A 20345-nucleotide genomic window follows, 5' to 3' on the forward strand; every position below is an offset into this window, starting at 1 on the left:
AGGCGTGAATGTAAAGGGTAAATCACCCTTTAGTGATTATTTATCCAAGTGCACAAGGCCTTTGACAGCTGCCAGTTACAGCTGTGATGGAAAAACCCATTGAAGGTGATGTGATTTGAAAGCTGCCATGACTACAGACTGATGTATAGCTGGAGGACACAGATTACCTGGTGATGTAAACACAACACTGACACTGACACTCCAGTGGAGACCAGTCATTTGTTTGTGTTGGTTGCCAGCAGAGCAGCAGATGTGTATCAGCTTGTCAAACCATTTCTAAATTGCTCCTCGTGTCGTCATTGGATGATGTACATTATATCCAGAGAGTGCTTTTAAGATATGACTCAGCTACCTGCAATAAATATATAATAGGCCTGTAGGTCTTCCAGGTTCAAGGCTCGGTGATTGAACTCACGCACGCACACACACACACACTTCTCATCAGTATTCTGCCAGCAGTGCAGGATTAAACTGTGTCCAGAACGCTGACAGCACAGGGACAGCCCCTTGTTCCTCAAATATCTGGGGCCCACCAGGAAACCAGGATTTAAAAAAAATTACTGCAATCTTCCTTTAATTGAGCCTGTCACGAGTGTGTCACCCCCACCTCCAGTTCACATGCACCCTTAATTATGTAGTCATGCTGAGGTGAAGGTTAAGGAGAGTTTGTTATGATCATGTCAAACAAGTGAAGGTCAGGGAGAAGGAAAAACAGATCTTTGTTCATTCTTGTGTGTAGAAAAAGTGTTTTCAGGTCACTCACACACCTTTTCATCTTTTTATCATTTTCTATTAAACGTATTCATTGTTATTGACATATTCATAAAGTTGTTATTGCAAATGTGTTGGGGTTTTTTACCCATTCAGCCTAAAAGGGTCAACATAAGAATAGTGTTTTTGTCAGCAGCTACAGGCGGAGGTTGTTGTCTCTCCACCATTTGCTGCAGAGGGGTTTTTTTGTGAGTATGTGTGAAAACAGCTGCTTCCTGTATCTGCAAACAACACTTATCAAAGTGGTGAGCGTGAAAAGAGATGTTGCAGATCCAGCAAAACCAAACAATGAGTTAAAAGATGCTGAGATGCTGCATGAAGCGGAAAACAAGTGACACAAGCATACCTATCTGTTACTCATTGTTCCATTGTTACCAGAAGAATAAATATGTTTTATCATATCAGCTCATTAAAGGACAATATAGTATATAAAAACAAAGCGCACGCCACTTCTTTTGAAGGATCACATAAGACAGGATGAGTAATCATGAACGTGTCATACACTGTTGCTCGGATGATCACGTGCCAAAAATTATATAAAAGCTTCCTGAAAATGTATCACATGACACGGAACTAGACACGAAACGCAGGATATACTCTAATACAGACAAGACGTTGGCATGTTGTTGTGTATATGTGTAGCAAAAGAGCAGATTCCATTAGCAAGATGCAGCATACAGGCCCATTAATCAAACTCAACCACTCTCTCGCTCTCTCTCTCTCTCTCTGGGCTCTGAATTAAATGACTTCATACTAATATAAACTTGAATGGACAGGCATTTTCTCATCAACTCACCCACCACAAGCAGCCGGAGGTGGTCAGGCTCATATGCAGTGATAATTATTCGCAAGATGAAACTAAATTAACAACATTCTGTGCTCAGATATAATGAGGAATTTGCGGCACATGGAAAGTGTTATTACGGGCCACACGTGGGTGTAGTGGTTAGCACTCTTGCCGTTGCAGCAAGAAGACCCGGGTTCATGGCCTGGTTGGAACGGGGGTCTTGGAGTTTCTATGTTCTCCCGCTGTGGGCGCGGGATTTCTCTGGGTTCTCCGGTTTCCTCCCACAGTCCAGAAACATGCAGATTTGGGGATTACGCAAAGTGGACACACCCTTTTTTAACGAGGGCCAGATTTGATGGTTCCTTCTATGTAAAAGTTACATACAAATGCAGTGTTTTATAATTACTTTATTTTCATTGCCACAATTATCATTTTGAAATGGCAATGTAACCTAAAATTCTGCCTTTCCTTCACATCTGGAGTCAGATATCATGAATGTTCCTTACCTTTCCTTAGTGTTTGTCTCTATGTGGCCCTGTGATGGACTGGCGACCTGTCCAGGTTGTACCCCGCCTTTCGCCCTATGTCAGCTAGGATTGGCACTCACGTGGAGAATAAATTGGTAGAAGATGAGTGAAAACTCGGATATTGCCTGACCACTACAGGTGTAAATACACCTGAGACACATTGAGGACCACTTCAGGAGGTGGTCGGAGCCGCTGAAGTCAAACGCCACATCTGTTCCAATGGCTTTACTTCTGTAATTAGTATTTACTAAGCCCACACGATTTAAACAAAGTTGACCAGTGTTTCATTTATGAACACGGGGAAAAAAAATAATACTCCACCTAACATGAAAATGTACAGTCATGGGACTGGTGGTATCATGGGTATCATAAAATGCACCACAACTCTTCGCTTGTGTATAAAACCTTCATGGTGTCCAGACGTCTCTCTGTGTCTCCTTGTTGTAACCACAATTTATTTGACTTGCTCATGGGTGTGATTCTACTTGAGCCGTGACGTTTAGCCCATAAAGACATCAGGCTCAAGGGAAAAATGGTTCATTAATGGCCGCAGAGAAAAGGGCTATTACACCTTTTCCTCATGTAAACACATTAAAAAAGCCACAGGACAAACCTGCTGTTTATAAAGGCTCTGTTCCAACGTATTTACAGAGGTTGACTTGAAGGTTAACTGTAGCTTTTTATAATCTTGATACACAGGTTTTCTGACAACACTATAGATTGTGTCACAGCCTCTATAGCTGCGCTCAAAGCCAAGCTGAGGTCAAGAGATGTGTTTACATCAGCATACTGTATATTTAAGACACGGTGACTCAGAGTCAGATGCGATTCCTTCGCCTGTAAATCCCCAGCAACACTGCCTAAAACGGAAAGTAACCACAAAATTCTCCGGAGCAGCCAGTGACATATTTGAGGTTAGCCTAAATATGTCAAGCGACATTGACATGAGTCGTATACGGTTACAAGTGGTTTGGGGAACACGAGTGGAGCGATTATATTAGACCTGTTACCTTTGCTTGTGTTTGTTGCCACAAAACTTTATTTACACTGAAGCAATTCAAGTTGCGATCGGCTTCCAAAAAGAAGAAGAGGAACAGCAACAGCGACAAACACAAAACACCAACAAGAAAACGGCAAGTTGCTGCTGCAGCAGTGGGAGTTTCTATCCCCAACACCACGTTCATATGAAAGGACAAGGTCAAAAGGATCAGAAGTCCGGGTCCAAACAAATCAATCCACTGTGATCATTATCAGTCAGAGAGGAAGGATCATTGATCTGCGCTTAATCTAGATCAAGTCCTGAGGAATGGCATACAAGGAGAATGTAATTCTCTCTCTTGCACATCAAATTGGTTTAATATTAAACCTCTTTTGACAGTAACAGCACGTTAAATCCAATCAATTTATTGTCCTCTCTGGGAAATTTGATTTGGTCCACAGTGCTACGTTCAGCTGCAGAACAATACCTGGTTGAACAGCACAAAAACATGAACATATGAGATATAATTTAACTATAGACCACAGTCTTGACACACATCTCCTTCTGTTGCGTGTGTGACTTTTAGTTTGCTCACTAATATTTCAACAACCCCTTCACATACTCCAATCACACAGGCTTATTATCTGTGGCTGTGTTGCTGTGGGCTGACTGCAGGAACAGAAGGCTTGATGATACATAATGTATATACTGTATGTGTGTGTGTGAGAGACAACACTGCAGAGTGTCTGCTGAACGTGGTCCATTTGAACAGACCACGCAGCTTTTTTTGGACACAGTGAAAAGGAGGGTGTTGTGAAAAAATCACTGAGGGAATGAATGGTTTGAACTAGAGCTGAAACAATCAATCGATGAATCGATTACTTATCGATTAATTAATTAACTAATTCATCGACAACTAGTTTGATAATCAATGATTAAAACAAGATATCCGATTGTTGAAGCTTCTTAAATGTGAGTATTTTCTTCATTTCTCTGGATAACAAACAAATCATTCAAAGTTAATCATTTTGGTTTGTGGACAAAACAAGACATTTGAGAACATCATCATTTCCAGGTTTGACGAACACCGATCAACATTTATTAAGGTTTTCGGATATTTTATGGACCAAACGATTCATCGATTCATCTAGAAAATAATCGACAGGTTAATCGATTATGAAAATAATCGTGAGTTGCAGCTCTAGTTTAAACTGCAGGGAGTAGTAGGTAATATAACAAGTATGACAATCATTTCACCGCCATGGATAATCAGTATACAATTTTGTGTATGTGCAATTTTGCTTTTGTCAGGCTGGAGAGAATAATGTATTCTACGTCAAAATATACTGTATACTGCATATATAATGTACTGTACTGTACAGTACATTAGAAGAGTCTTTTAGGGGCCATGTCAATTTCATGTCAATTATTATTATTCTGTATTTCAGGCCAGCAGGAGATCCTCGGTCTTATGGCATGGTGACACTGATCAGCTCTGTCTGTTGTGCTTCTCATTAAAACTGCTCTAATCAATAGTTTTGCACATGTTGGATCAAATGGATCCAGTGCCTGTGTAGTAAGAGGTACTGTAGGTTGTAGTGACCAACCTGCAGATGATTATTGCCCGCACCAGGCAGCTTTTAGCTTCAACTCCTGTTTTGGTTTTACATTTCATTTGCTATGTGGTTTTGGTTCACGCTCATCACAAACTTTCATTTCACTAACTGTCAGGCACCAAATGGGACAAAGAAACACCTGATGGAAACCACAGTAATTGGTTGGAAATAAAACAGTAATGGAGCATTTTAGTTATTACAAAGGAGGACGTTTCTATCTGGAGATGGTGGAGACCAAAACTGAGTGTAAATATTGTTTCTACAGCAGCCTGAATGGACAAACCAACAAGAGCATTCCTGTGTTTTGAGGAGGAAGCGCAATAAAAAAAAGAAATGACTGACCTATTTGTATGAGAAGGCCACCATAACACTGGAACTTGAGAATAGACCCAGCAACACAGATCCAAATCTACTCCAAATTGCTCATCTAATATTTGCTTCATATCATTCATATTAAAAGGCACTTGACATTTTTCACCTCAACTACTTTATACAGTTCATCAGGTGATAGTCAACTTCTAGATTCTTTTTTCTTTTTTTTAAACTGTAAAGTGCTTGAACGGAATTGGACAACTCAGAACTGTGACACATGGGACAGTTTGGTCAGCTGCACATTAGATGTACATGAGTCAGCTTGTTGTATTCTGCCTCAGGAAACTGGACATATGTGGGACATTGGCTGCCTCTGGGTCTGGATGGAAAAACTTGTCACCCTCCAGACCTATCCACAGTGCTCTAAGCTCTGAACCACACACACACACGCACAACCGAGACATATCACTACCCTGTATTTTATCTATGGCATCCGCTGCCAACGTGTGCACGTGTCATTCTGACCACACAGTGATGCAGGGAGTCGAGTAGCTGGCGTCACATTGCGGTAAATTAGTAGTCATGTCATAAACAGATCGTTTTAGTCTCTGATTACGTACATATCAAATGATGGCTTAGCCTAAACACCAGTGACTCCTGCCCAAGTGTCCTCTCTTTGATTACACACTAAAGAAAGTCAAGCAGAAGGTCAAAAAAGTAAAGGTCTGTTTTTTTCCACATCGGTGAAATTGTGTCCAAAAAGTTGTTCGCGACACCTCATTTTTTTCAGGATTTCTATTTCTCCACATGCCAACACAGTTTCCACACACAACCAGGAAACGAGGAGTGTTAAAAGTGTACCTGAGTGACGTAAGAATAATGATAACACAAGGACCAGCGCCACTGTTTTTCAGTTGGAGCCCCACCAGCTATTAAAACAAATAAAAACACCACTGTATGCACACAGACCCAGAGGGAGAGGGCTGGAAGGGGGAGCTACATCCTCTTTACAAACCTTAACAATTTCCTCCCTCTCATAAACTTAGGCACATGTGTGTGTTTTCTCTCGATTACCAGGCTTAACCGTATCATTTCAGGATGACCAAATCTGGGTGTAGTCTGTTTCTGGAGAAACCACGCCACCGTGCTGGTGAAAGACATGGCTCTGGCAATGTATTCTGTAAAAAAAAAATATGTTAGTCAGAGTCGACAAAGAATTGGCGACTACAGGGAAAAAAGAAAAGTGCTTCACTAAAATAGAGCACTGGCAAAATAGCGATGACTTCTCATCTTTCAGTGTGCGAAATGAGGGATTCACACTGCAACAAATAAAAAAAGGAATGTTTTTCGAGACGACACGTGGAAGAGTGGACAAACAACTCAATAGAGAGGTCAAACCAGTATTGACCACGTTGAACTTTAAACTTGAGTCAGAGAAGATGACCCACAACATTGCGGACTGGGAATGTGGCGCTATGTTGTTCCCATAACAGAGCCCCTGGAGATATTTTGAATGAACCATAAACACATATTATGTTGATGTCTTGATTTAAAAGAACTATAGTCCTATAATACTGGTTTCATCAGGATCCAAAAACTGCATGCGAGAACGGTTCAAAGGCAGTTAGAAATCAAATCAGACTGATCAGAGATTATTTATTTCCAATAATGTTGAAACATGCCAAAATGTTTATTGAAGTGAAATCCTCACTTGTATTTCATGGCTTCTTCCTCAGCCCTTGGCTCATCCCTCCACCACGTTTGGTGCATTTCGCTTCGCTTGGCGACAAATAAACAAATAAACAGGCAGACACGGGTGGTGGAGGTAAATACAGAGAAATCAATTTTAAAATATACGGGACACAAGTGGAAGGATTTCGCTGAAAAGCATTAATCAGCATTCTGTGATCTCATCTGACAGTGGTTTGAATGTAACTCACGTTTAAAAAAATAAATAAAAATAATAAAGCTTTAAAATAAGTGGAACATTTATTGCCCTCTCCCTTCTTAAATCATCAGAATGTTCAACTGAAGCGGCTAAACCCCCAGAGACGCTGCCAGATCCACTGTTAGTTCTCTGTTTGCTTTTAACTGGTGAGGAAACGCAAGTGTAGTGTTTTGTGTGTCAGTGTGTGCAGCAGCAGCTCACGGTGGGAAAACTGGAAATCTCTGGCACTCAGTGAAAAGATACGGGCTCTGGGCTCTGAATTAATTATGCTTGTTTTAATCCCGAGTGACATAAACACGCTTGTGACTGAAATACAACTGCGACAAATAACACGATATGTTTTACTCGTGGTGATTAAATCATCACCCATTGTGTTATCCACATGATTTCAAGTAATGCCTTTAAATGCTACTTATTATTCCCCTTTCAAATCCCACTAATTTCCTGTGCTGCTCCAGACTTGCAGATTAATCAAGGCTGACTTGAGCGGTTGTTGTGCCGGGGAGGAATGCTCCTCTTCACTCTCTTCACCTTGGAGGATAATTGGTGCAGATTACTGTGTGTGTGTGTGTGTGTGTGTGTGTGTGTGTGTGTGTGTGTGTGTGTGTACTCACTGTTAAGGAATGACTCAAAAACACAGATGCTATACTTTGGAGACACTCTTTGCTGTTTCCAAAAGAACCTGGACGTGCAGAAAAAAATGCAGTTTCCCACATTATCTGCTCCAGTACCTGCAGAGGGGGACGCCTGTTTATTTGAGCTGCTGTGCCTCTTAAAGACATTCCACTGTGTTTTTCTTTCCCACACTGAGTGTCATGCTGGTATCTGGTGAGGGTGGATGGGCTCGGGGGCAACAGCCTCTTGGACTTTGTGTTGATAGTCAGTGCACTAATGTCCGAAAAAAATGCCTCATCTGTCCGTCAACTTCACATAGCACGCATTCCTCTGACTCATGTCCAGACATGTTAGAAAAGACCAAGGGAGGATGAACGCGGGACTTTCTCACAGATATGGCTCTTTAGAAAAGGGAATGTGGGCTGTAATGCAATCAACAGGAAGGCTTTGCATTTGCACAAGGGTGAATTTGATACTGTGGGATTACTGTTGTTGTTTCTCGATATACTTCATCAGATTCTACATGCAGCTTTGGCTAAAAAAAAAAAAAAAAAAATCAAACATAATCATGTTACAAACAAAACAAAACACAAGGAAAACACACAGGTGTGGAATTGCCTTTAGCAGTGTGGCTCCCAAACCGATCTTATCAGTGAGATTCCTAATTCCAGACTGATGAAGCCAGTTAACTGTCTATTTATGCAGGGAAACACACATGTGCAGCATCCCAACAGCTCCTGTACTGTACATTGGCAGCGTTTTAGTGAAACCAGACTCCTCACCCCTCAGTCAAAGAGGGGCAAAAAAAAGAGACCTTCCGTCTTCCTTTTTTCTTCTTTCACCCCCAGCTGGCAGAGAGATAGGCAGATCTGTCCCCCATAAGACATCTGATTTATAACCGACAGGTGTCACACACTACACTACATACACTACACATTACATACATCCATGTATGCAATGAGAACAAACTGGGCTTGTTGGTGTGTTTTACTATAAATATAATGAGTTAAAGCAAAAAAGAAAAAGAAAAACCGAGATAAATGATCCCTTTATTGTTCACTGTCAAATGTTGCCTGCTAGAGAATCTCTTTGTTGTGTAAAGCATGGCTACAAAACATCAGAATTTTGCATAAGTATAACTAATTAGCACAGAGTTTTGGTTTGTTTAATCCATGGGGGGGTGGGGTGGGGGGGTGGAGTAGTGGTTAGCACTGTTGCCTCACAGCAAGAAGGTGCTGGATTAGATTCCCGGTCCGGGACTTTTCTGTGCTGAGTTTGCATGATCTCCTCGTGTCTGTGTGGGTTTCCTCCGGGCTCTCCAGTTTGCTCCCACAATGATAAATCAAGTATGAATGTTAGAGTGTTAGACACATTGAGTCAGGTCGGGCCCTTGTGGCAGCATTTAGTTGCAGCAGCTCTGATCAACCTCATTAAACCTCATCATGACCTGCTTCTTTGGTTGTATAATGACAATAAAGATCCATTCCTTGATGACTGATACATAGCAACTCTCGCAAAAGCAAGGACCCCCTCTCTCCCCACTGGGATTCATAGACCAGCTGTTCTGCAGTGCACATCATCATTTTCAGATAGTTTTATGTCCAACAACATGCTGTGATATTGTGTTTGAGTTTTAACCTAACCACACTTTAAATCTTAGCCCCCAATTTAACCATTTCCTCAGAATTGAGGTTCTGCCTCATTAGGACCAAGTTTTTCTCCATGAGGACGTCTGGTCCTGACAAGGTCAGTGTTTGAGCCAGACAAAGTAATAAAAAGTACAACAGTATATATGAATAGGCATTTGTTGTCCTGCTGCTCTTAAATCCCGAATACATGAAATTACACTGATAAAAATAACATGTCCTCATGGTTTATATTGTATTTATGTCAATTTATAATTATAATTTTCAGAGGATTTTTAGGTAACATGTTGGTATACACATCCTGCTTAGTCACTACAGCAGAAAAGGATTTCCACCCATGTGCACACAGTAAAATCTCACAGGTGGTTTCCCGTCTGCTGAAACCACCTGTTTGACTGCATGTCTGTGATGTTCACAGGAAGTGCGGCAGGAGTGTTTTATGTGGGTTTTCTGTTGGCATGGCACCCACAGATAAACGCGCGCACACACACACACACACACAATGTAAACAGACACCATGCGTTAATGTCTTTTCTTTGCAAGGTGTTGACAAGACCACAAGTGTCAGACTGAGAGTGAAAATGGAATCCTTTTCGGGACGGAGTTTACTTATTTATAATGTCCTAATTTAATGCCCTGCTTATTTCGCCTCATGTGTCTTTCTCTCCACAAGACTGAACCAGTCCTCTCCTCCCTTCTGCAAACACCACTTCAGAGCCAGTCTCTTCTCTTTCAGGTTCCCAGACAGACTTCATATAAAAGGTACACTGTTTCAAAGGCTGAGGGAATGAGATGAGAAGATGAAACAGAGAAGAAATGAGGTAGGTTTTGAGGAGCAGAGGTTAGGACAGTGCAGAATGCTGAACCAACACCCAAACACCCATCAAGGAGTTTCCCCAGGAAGCAGTAATGGTCTCAGCTGACATGGTGGGATACATGGTCAAAAGGCCCCAAATAATAAAATATGAAAGCCAATGTTATTTTTAGATTAACATTATTGAGGGTAAATGCACACTCACTGGCCACTTTATTAGGTACACAGGACACCTAACAAAGTTGTAGGAGTTGCACCAAATGTGGTCCTCTGCTGCTGTTGCCGATTTTAAGGTTTGGCCTGTTGAGAGAGATGGAAATCTGCATATACTTATTTTAGTTATGGTAGAGACAGGCCATGAATCCATTCAATTAAATATGTTAATGTCAGTATTCTATCAAATGCCATGGAGTGATCTTGTGGAATCAAAACATGCTTTTAAGAGTCTTTGGTGTGATGACGTGTATGCAGAGTGAAGACTAGGAAATGTTCTGGTGTCTAAAAATGTCATTCAGGACAATATTGATCACTAGTTTAGGCAAACTATGCCACATATTTAATCACAACTTGTATTCCTCCTTTTTAAACTCTTCTGTGTGTGTGTGTGTGTGTGTTTTTAATTTAATCCTCTGTTGTATGTGTCTACCACACCCTCTCTCATACTTTAGTTTTAATCTGCTTTCTTGTATGTGTGTGTGTGTGAAATAGGTATAATAATAAAAATAAAATAAAAACATTTCTTGTGGCCATTATTCTCTGACCTCTGGCATCAGAGAGCTGCCCCTCACTGGATACTTTCTCTTTCTTTTCTTTTTTTCTCTGAGATGGTTCTGTGTGAAAATCCCAGTAGATCAGCAGTATACTCAGACCAACCTGTCGCACCAACAAACATGCCGCATTCAAAATTACTGAAATCAACTTTCTTCCCCATTTTGATGCTCACTTTGAACTTCAGTACGTTGCCTTCACCATGTCATTGGCTAAACAGATGCACCTAATACAGTGGCTGTGAAAGTGTAAATGATGGCCCTGTGATAGTTTCCATGAGAATGTCTGTGATGTATAGGCTGGTGGGATGTTGTTTTTAGCTGTGTCACCATGCAGTGTTGTTCCACGTGTCCTAGAAGGACTGTGCCAACTAATTCAGTCAAATTCAAAATTTCTAGTGCTTCCCCTTGTTGCCAGCACTTAATTCCACTCAGTGTGTCTTGATATTTAAACAATGGAGAGAAACCCGCAGTAGGTCAAGGCTGTCACTTAGGAGCCAGCTGAACTGACAAAACCACCCAGAAGTTTCTAATTGGCTGCCAGGAAGGAAGCTGATGAATACCAGGAAGTCAGGTTCAGTGAAAAGACCCAGCGGCTGCAGTGGCCTTGGATGGCCAAGTGCCATAAAAAAAATAAAAAAAAATCCTGAGTCTGTCCTAGTCTGGCTGCTTAGCAACCATGATCAGGTTTATCCCGACAAAACCTGTATTGTGGGGCAAATAAGTGAAACAATCGTTCAAATAGTGATAGAAGCACTAAACTTGGTACAAATACCCCTTAGACTTCACCCTTTTGAAAAAGTACTTGAAATTCAAGATGGCCATCCATTTTCCAAGATGGCCACTATGCAGACTTGTAAATGAGGACATTGTCACACATAATCTCACCACTTTAATCAATTTGGATGATCTTGGTGTCTAAAAGTATAGGGAATTTGAATTTTTAACCCTCACACTTGCAGCTACATAGTCTTGTGCAGGTAAGACCATATCGGTAGCATTTGCACCTTCCATGGCATTCTGAATGGCATCCACACTTGGTCAGCTGTTGGCAACTCTCTGCAATGGGTGGAAGTGCCATCCAGAAGACCTTCCATGTATATCCACTTTTTGTCCATCCCCAGTCAGCAAGACTCTGTGTCTCTGATTGGCGCAGTATTGTATTGTCTTGCTCCATATGCAGCCTGCTTGATAGGCAGCACGCTTGACATGCTGAAGTAGTGCTGCACGAGTTGGAAGAATGGCTTCATAAGGCCTCTTTTTCCGAGCAAACATCTGGCATCATCTACACATGCAACTTTGATACATTGTTACCACAAACTTCTCGAGGACCTCCAGATCATCATCACCTACTGATGGTGGGTACTGGCTCAGCTTGGCAAAGACATCAGATGCCTCAACACTTCCCAGGTTTGCCATGCAGACTTTTTCCCTTTGCTGAAAAAACATCGCAACCAGTGAAGGCATGAAAGAAAGAGTATTCCTTTGCTTTTTTTCTAGTCCGATAGAGGTGTAAAGGTCATGTATAGGAAACCATCTCAGGTTGCATCCTTGGCCAAAGGACACCCACAACTGTAGCAGACCAATCCGTTGAAGGAGAGGCAAAACACTGATTGCTATGACGAGGATATCTGTGTCAGTGGCCTTAACCATCAGGACCTTGCTCCCCTCCAACACTGCATGCCTGGCATGTACAAAGATGTGTGTGTCTGCTTCCTTGTGACTACATGGTGGTATCCCATCCAAGCTGATTGTGTCGTTGCAGGCAACATCTTCATCTTTGGTCTTGATGACCAAGTTGGGTGTAGACATATGTGCAATCTTGTCAGCCAGGAACCTGAACAGCTCAGTTTTGTTATCACTGTCTCATAGGAAGTTCCTCCAGTTTGAAGGGATTATTGCTCTTGCTTGTTACTCTGCGTTTTACCCCACATCCACACTTTGACATGGTTTCAGCTTTGAGACTTGATGACTCTGTTCTCTTGTACTTGGTGGAGTATGCCTGTACTTTGGGGAGCAGATCCAACATGGCATAGTCTTCAAAAGTATTTGAGGTTTGTGGTGGCAGGGTGTTCACCAGTGCTGAACCATCAATGATGATTGCATCAGCCTTTGGTTCCACATCAGGTATTGTAACATGGCTCTCAAGAATGGCTGCAAGCTGGGACTTCTGACTGGAGTAAAGCTTCCCACCATCACTCAAGGGAACTGCTGATTGTCATGGCAAAAGAACTTGTGCAGGTCACATTCTTTGCTCTGGCATAAGATGAACAGCTTGGAGAAGAGCTGGCAGTCCTCCTTCAGCACTTTCTGCTTTGAAGCATCAGCAGAAGCTGGTTCCTGTCCAAAGAAGTGTATCCTGTTTTTCTTGATTGGGTCATAGAAGGTGGCTACTTCCTCATTTTGCAGGCCCTCCATGAACTCCTGGAACTGCTGGAAACAAGTTCTGCCACTCTCATAATGTGTGCTGAGAAGTGCAGCTAGGGGCTTTCCCATCTGGTTATAAGATCAACTGAGTGATACACAAAAGTGATGTCCTCATAAAAAACATTATATTCACATGGGTCTCTTCAGGCATCTTTAAGCCAAATACAAACAAACCTACTGTTTGTTTATAGATGGTCTTTCACTCTCCTCTTTTGTCTCCTCCCTATTTCACGTATAATCCTTCCTACTCAACTTTGCAGTCAGTCCTGAAATGGCGCTGTGTTTGGTATTGTTCTTTCTGTTTGCAGGGACTAGTTTGGGGCTGGAGAATACACAGGCCTTGAATGTGTCTCAAAGATGTGAGGAGGACACCAACACCTTTATCTGGGAAATTAACCAGGAGACACCCAAGGAATATGCTGTTTTCAGTAAGTGATGCTTCCTTTTGAGAAGGCTTATTTGTCTTTTTTAGGATAAATAACATGCTTCAGATAACCTGGAAAAAGATACATAGCATTTGCATATTTCATTTTCTTAGAATATAAAAGTGAAAGTATTGGGGCCCTAAACAGAATTTATTATATTATTATTATTATAACAACATTTAAGGCGGCTCACTGAAGGCCCTGCTATACTTTTGGGCACAGCGCATGCAGACCCAACATTCATCGCACGCATGACACTATTTGCGTCATCAACTGAACTGCATTTCCGCCACACTGGTAGGTGGAGTATTAATAATAATTAATCTCAACAAGCAAAAAAAAACATTTAGACAACAGAAGACGTAGTCGCCAAGGTTAGTCATCCGAGCCTTGAACTGTTTGCTGTTGCCACTGCCCCAGTAGGCCACTCCAAAAAAGATAGCTGATCCCACCACAGACTCATTAAAGGTCATGAAGAACCCCCTGCATTCCTCAAGATGTCAAGTCAAGTCCAGTCAATTTTGATTTGTACAGCCCAGCATCACAAACACAATTGCCTTTAAGGGCTTTACAGTCTGTACAGCAAATAACACACTCCATCCTTAATGTAACACCTGTGGGGCTAACAGCTCTATAGGACCAGAGGCTAGTGTGGGAGCAGTAAATGTACTAATTAAGCAGCAAAAGACCACAGACCAGGAAGTACATTTTATATGCCGGCTTGTTTAGTGAAAGTTAGTAATATCAACAAAAAAAAACATATTTAGTACCATGACACATACACATACACTCAGTGTTGAACACCTTCTCCCTTTGTTGAGTTAATTCCATTCATTTAACCTATTTGCTTTCATTAACCCCATGCTTTCATTTTTATTCAAATAATTTTAACTATTTTAATCGATTTGATCTCTTATGACATGACATTTTAGATATTTTAATATGTGATTGTTATGATTATGTGAAGCACATTGGGCTACCGTTCTGTGTATGAAATGGGCTATATCAATAAAACATGACTTGACTTGACTTGACTATTTGTATACATCAAGGATTTTCTCTTTTAATCCTAGTTATTTCTCTCAAATGTAGTCAATTTGTTTACCTTAACCAGAAAAGCAAATATTCCACATTAACACAAAAACTGCTTCACCAATGTCCAAATACACAATTAAAATCAACATTGAATTTCAAACAAAGAAAAATCATCCCTGAAACAGGAAAATATGTTTACAACATCCAAAAAGGTTGTTTTTCCTGAGTTAAATGCCACTTTTGTCCTTTTTTCTTCTGCTCTTGTTCTCTCTGCTGTCTGACTGGCTGCTATATGGAGCTCATACATAACGTAGCATTACACTCACAGTAGCGTAATGTAACGTAACATAACTGTCTGTATAATAAGACCAGTTCACTTTACTGTTCAGGAGAACACCAAGGTACCTGATGACACCATCTTAATGTGTACTCCCTGGACAATGAGGGGGGGTTTCTCCACCTACAGCAATCAGCTCCTTTATAAAGCAATAGCTTCAGTGTCCATTGTAGTCAAGTAGTCTAAAGAATACATCTGATTCACATTTTTTGACTTCCTTCAGTGATGAAATTGTCTGTATGCAATGTATGTACCTTTTTGCTAACACGGCCATTTGCTATTCATATCTATCAGTGCACAATGCATCTGGAAGGATTGGTGGCAATGTTACAGGAGGTGACGTCAACCAAACTGGTTCGCTGGACCACTGTCGATCTGCCCATGGTCCTACTTTCTCTGGACAGTACTGCCAGGCATTTCTTTCACAGGTAAAAATAATAACAATCCAATAATAGAACATAGAATGTAGCCTTGGCATCGGAATAAAAGGTAAGAAAATTGGATTTTGATCTAAATATTTTTACTACCAAAAGGGAACTATCCAGCATGTTGTGGGTGTTTGTGTCCCTGACTCCTGCAGTGAAGAGGACGTACATTTTCTTGTGCTGCATGGTTGGTGATTTTATATTTGCATTGTTCTCAATACACTCAGTCCTATATTTGTTTTGTCTTAATTATGACTTGGGCCATTTTCTTAACAGGGAGACTTCAGTATGGTCAGACAGCGCTTATTTCACCAATACTGGTCAACCAGTCCATTCAGGAGATGACCATGACACGATGTTTGCCCAACAACACCATTGCTCCAGATGCATCTGGTCATGGATATGTGGCCTGTCTGTCAGTATATAAATATTTTTGAACATTGGATATAATTGCAAAACACTTCACTTTTACTCACAAATTCATACTGTGAGCACTTGGATATTCACCAAACATACATTCCTGATGTACTTATACCTCTTCTTTTGCAGGTTTGTGTGTTGCTTAATGGTTGCAAATCCTCTAGCAGCTACCATGTTCACTGCTTTGTTAAGCTGGCAAAAGAACAAGGATGTCAGTCCATCTCCAGAGGCATGCTGTAAAAACACTGCACTAAACCTTTATGGGGGTTTGAAGTCCAATGACTCCTGCAGCAGTGAAATGAACATAAGTACTTCAGAGGAGTTTAGTACGTACAGTATTTATTATAAGTTTGGTGCATGTGATTGTTCTGCAAAATGGTCTGAATTCATCATTTTGTACAAACAAATACCTCTAAATACAAGCACAGACCAGTTGCTACATTTTGTAACTAGATATGAAGGCAATGTACACTTAATGTACATTGTACCAAAATTCAATACTATTGCAGTAGAGACACCTTTTTTTCAGTTGAACACGTTACACTAAGAGATTGCTCTTTTGAATTGTGTCTTTATAGATAAACACAAACCAGTCTGTTTTCCACGACGCTGTCTGGAGCGGTGGCTGCAGGCATTTTCTCTACAGAATACCTGCCGTGGTGTCTTCAGCACAACCTCATCAATCCCAGGAGGAGGATACTCCTCCCTGAATGGAATCCGTGCTCTCTCTCTGTTATGGATCATATGTGGCCACAATAGCACGTTCACTTATACGAACAACATTGGTATGTCAAGGTTTACTAGTAGATGCTTATTTAGACTGCAAGTCATATTCATTATTTCTTTATTAATTTAAGGTAATTATATGCTTTGCAGATAATGCTGAAGAATGGTTTGAATATATAAGGAGCAGCCCTTTTCATATTATCACGGCTGGACCAGGTTTTCTGGCTGTAGACACCTTCTTAGTGCTTGGGTGAGCATAAAACCATGTATGATAATAATAATAATTATTATTATCATTAGCATTGTTATTATTATAATGGTTAGCTCTAACTTGTCAGATTTCACTTTTGTGTTTCAGGGGTATGCTTAGTGCCAAGTCTCTGTTAGGCTCCATCAACAGGGCAGAGGGCAAACTGAGTGTCTCTGTGGTGGGAAACTACTTCTACAGTAGGATCAAAAGGTGTTGTATATTCATTACTTCACAAAGATACATTTTAGCCATTTTCAGACATGAACTCTGGATAATGTCTCGAGAATTTTATCCTGACATTGTCTGTGATTCACCTTTTTTGACATTGGAGGCCCTTAACTTTAAGGCCTGGTATTAAAATCCACCCCGAGGTCTATCCCTCCAATAGTGTGTGTGTGTGTGTCAGGGACAGACATTAGCAATGTAAATTCTAAAACTTCTCTTTGTCTTTACTTCAAAACAGAATTCAGCCACTACATATGTTCTGTGTGTGTCTACTTACTGGTGTGTACTCGCTGGTCAAATGGGGACCCTACAGAACATATTTCAAAGGAGTAGACACTTGTCGGACATATTGGTGGGCTAACGTGCTGTTCATCAACAATCTCATAGATACTCAAAACACAGTAAGTTTCACTGTGATATAGTGGCTCTGGTTATACTTTTGATGTATTTCTTCATATTATAATTATTATTTCCAATTCTCTCTCTAGTGTTTACCTTGGACATGGTACTTAAGTCTAGACTTCCAGTTTTATGCCACCACTCCTGTGTTACTCTATCTTCACAAATTGTAAGTTCAATGTCTTTCATATTGCTCCAAAATTCATTTAAATGTGCCATCATAAAAGAGCTACACACATTGGCAATTGTACACATGTAATCTCACACATCTTATTTGTGTTTATCAGGAACAGAGGTGTGTTTGCAGCTGTGGTAGGAGGTTTGTTGCTACTAACCAATGCTGCTGGTGCCATTTTGACAGCACTAAATCACTTTCAAGTCTATATACCAGGAACATTGTAAGATTCAAGGATTGTGGTCTGGTGCAATTACAGACATTTTAAGAATTAAATACATTATTGTAGTGTGACTCTGATATTTCATTTGTCAAATATGGATAGATAGATACATCTATTGTCACTGGATATTAAAATATAATGAAATGTTTTGCAGGCACTTGGACAAAATAGTATCAAATATGACAATATACTATACTAAACCTTACACAAGATATGGCCCATATTTACTTGGGATCCTGCTTGGAATACACTTTGTGACAAAAAAAGATCAGCTCATAAAGAAAAAGGTAAGAATGATTTCAGACTTTTTAAGAATCATAACATACATCTTAGTCGTTCAGCAAAAATCTGAACCACACAATGAACACATGATGTTTGTGTACAGTACTCACTGTTGCTTTTGCTGGCAGTGGCAGGCAGCACTCGGTTGGTTCTGCACTATTTTCCTCATGGCAGTGGTGTTTGGCTTGGCCTTTGCCCTCAGGGAGACCCCAGACTACCCATCTGTGCCACATGCCCTCTATCAGGGACTGCACAGAACAGTCTGGGCTTTGGCTATCGTCTGGATCATTGTTGCCTGTGAGGAAGGATATGGAGGTAAATTACAGAAATGTTCCAGAGTCGAAACAGCACACCGCTGCTGCCTGTCTTGGCCCTATTGTAAGACATTTTCAATCCCAATGTGGTCTTACTATAGGTCAAAAATAATAAAATATTGTACACACAAAATGCAATTGAATAGAATACCGAACTACATTTTTAATTTTGAGCTCAACTTGCAGTTTAACATTACATTACTACAATATAGCTGAAAAAGTTATACAAATGAGAACAAATACATTGGACGAATGCACATTTCTGAAGTGTTACGTGACTATAGGACAGTGTTACGTGGTAAACATTTTCAGAAGTCTGTGTTTAATTTGATTTTTTTCTATTGTTATTCTGCAGGTTTAATCAAGAGTGTCTTGTCACTGGGTTTCTGGATTCCAATTTCCAACATTAGTTTTGCTGCCTATTTGTTCCATCCTATTGTAATATCCCTGCATAATGGAGTGCAAGAAAACAAATTTCACTTCACAGTCTTCAACTTTGTAAGTGCTTTAAACAGTCAATGTCACTGGGTGATTTAGTGTGTCCATCTGTGGTGTTTTCACTTTGTTTAATGTATTTCTCCATCCTCTCTTGGTAGATGATCCTGTACTTTGGCCGCTTACTGCCGTCACTGTTGATTGGCTACATGTTGACTGTGCTGATTGAGAAGCCCTACTTCCTAAAATACAACCGTAAATAGATACAGTGGACATGAGAAAACACAATTGAAACTGTATCAACACATTGTCATTTCTATATTGGTCTATTTGTGCTTTCCCACTTAAAGGTGTCATCGAATGCTCGTATCGCACATATATGTTAGTTATGGAGGTCTACTTAGATATATTAACTTGTTTTCAAAAACCTCCCAGTCGCTGCAAACAAGCTGATCTAAATATCTCCTCACTGACGCTCTCGTCAGCCGCGCTGTTTCAGACTAAAATCACACCCCCAGAACGCGGACTGTGTTGTGATTGGCCAGCCAACAAGAGCTTCACAGAGAGAGATAATACAGCTCCCCCTGGATTGCACGGTGGATGCTCTGCATCTGAGCAGCTACAACGAGAGTAGTTCTTCTTCTGTGGTTGAATGTACGCAACCGGATGTGCACGGACTAGTGCCCGTACCAGGAGGAGCTACGGTGGTGAGAGGAGTGGTGACGATTTCCTGATGACATCATCAGCAAACGGAAGTGCCTTTCCACCTTGCAGAGCCCAGGAAAACAATAAAACCCTATTTTCTCAGCAGTGGCTGAACTCTTTGTTCTGAAACTTTAGGGTTTCATTAACAAGACGCAGATACACACACACAAAAGCAGCGTTAATTGGAGCTTGCGGTCTATGTCGCCTTTAATTAACGTGGACAATTAAGAGGGTTAAAGGGGAGAAAAAACATTGTGTCATTGACATAGAAATACCCTGTGCATTGTCTTTTTTATTACACAGTCATGTGGTTGAATTTGAGGCACAGAAAAAAAATTACTTTATTTTTTATTTCATATTATCATATTAGCTAAATAAATGACTTGATAAATACCAATGTTGCATTATTTGTCATTAAAACATCAAAAATATGTGACTGGTTGGCACAGTCACATATTTTTGTTGTGTTGTTGTTTTAAGACACAAATGCCGCTGTTCAACACACAGGTGCGAAAAAGTGACAACGAATCACTACCAGGGCAAAACAAATGCAGATGACCAGTTGCAGTGTTTTGTAATATCCTCGACCTGGCTGCATTAAATGCCTCAGTTCTTTATAAAAAAAATGCGTTGATGACACGGAGAAACTTCTTTGTACGTGTCGCAACTGAACTGCATTCTGTCCACATCAGCGCAAAAGCCTGAAACGTCGTAGTGCGCGAGCACCGACAGAAGCGGCAAGAGAGAAGTGAAATGATTT

The 20345-nt window shown here is 40.7% G+C and overlaps 1 protein-coding gene across 1 annotated transcript; it reads left to right on the plus strand.

The window, feature by feature from the left end:
* The first annotated feature begins 12972 nt into the window (after window positions 1-12972).
* LOC131446333 (O-acyltransferase like protein-like) lies at window positions 12973-19878 on the plus strand. Its single transcript, XM_058617490.1, has 15 exons — window positions 12973-13637; window positions 15301-15434; window positions 15540-15618; window positions 15708-15846; window positions 15981-16177; window positions 16430-16636; window positions 16728-16827; window positions 16936-17037; window positions 17291-17453; window positions 17541-17620; window positions 17739-17849; window positions 18004-18136; window positions 18260-18446; window positions 18801-18943; window positions 19042-19878. Exons 1-15 carry the CDS (start codon window positions 13481-13483, stop codon window positions 19141-19143), a joined length of 2034 nt encoding a protein of 677 aa, XP_058473473.1. The 5' UTR covers window positions 12973-13480; the 3' UTR covers window positions 19144-19878.
* Window positions 19879-20345: the final 467 nt, after the last annotated feature.

The sequence above is a fragment of the Solea solea genome, chromosome 19 (genome assembly GCF_958295425.1).
Source record: "Solea solea chromosome 19, fSolSol10.1, whole genome shotgun sequence".
NCBI classification, from domain to species: domain Eukaryota; kingdom Metazoa; phylum Chordata; class Actinopteri; order Pleuronectiformes; family Soleidae; genus Solea; species Solea solea.

Excerpts from the sequence above, each read along its gene's own strand:
- LOC131446333 (XM_058617490.1), top strand. The coding sequence starts at position 13,481 with ATGGCGCTGTGTTTGGTATTGTTCTTTCTGTTTGCAGGGACTAGTTTG. Across the intron at positions 16,178-16,429 it reads AAGTACTTCAGAGGAGTTTA|ATAAACACAAACCAGTCTGT; the intron begins GTACGTACAGTA and ends GTGTCTTTATAG. Across the intron at positions 17,038-17,290 it reads TTCTACAGTAGGATCAAAAG|AATTCAGCCACTACATATGT; the intron begins GTGTTGTATATT and ends ACTTCAAAACAG.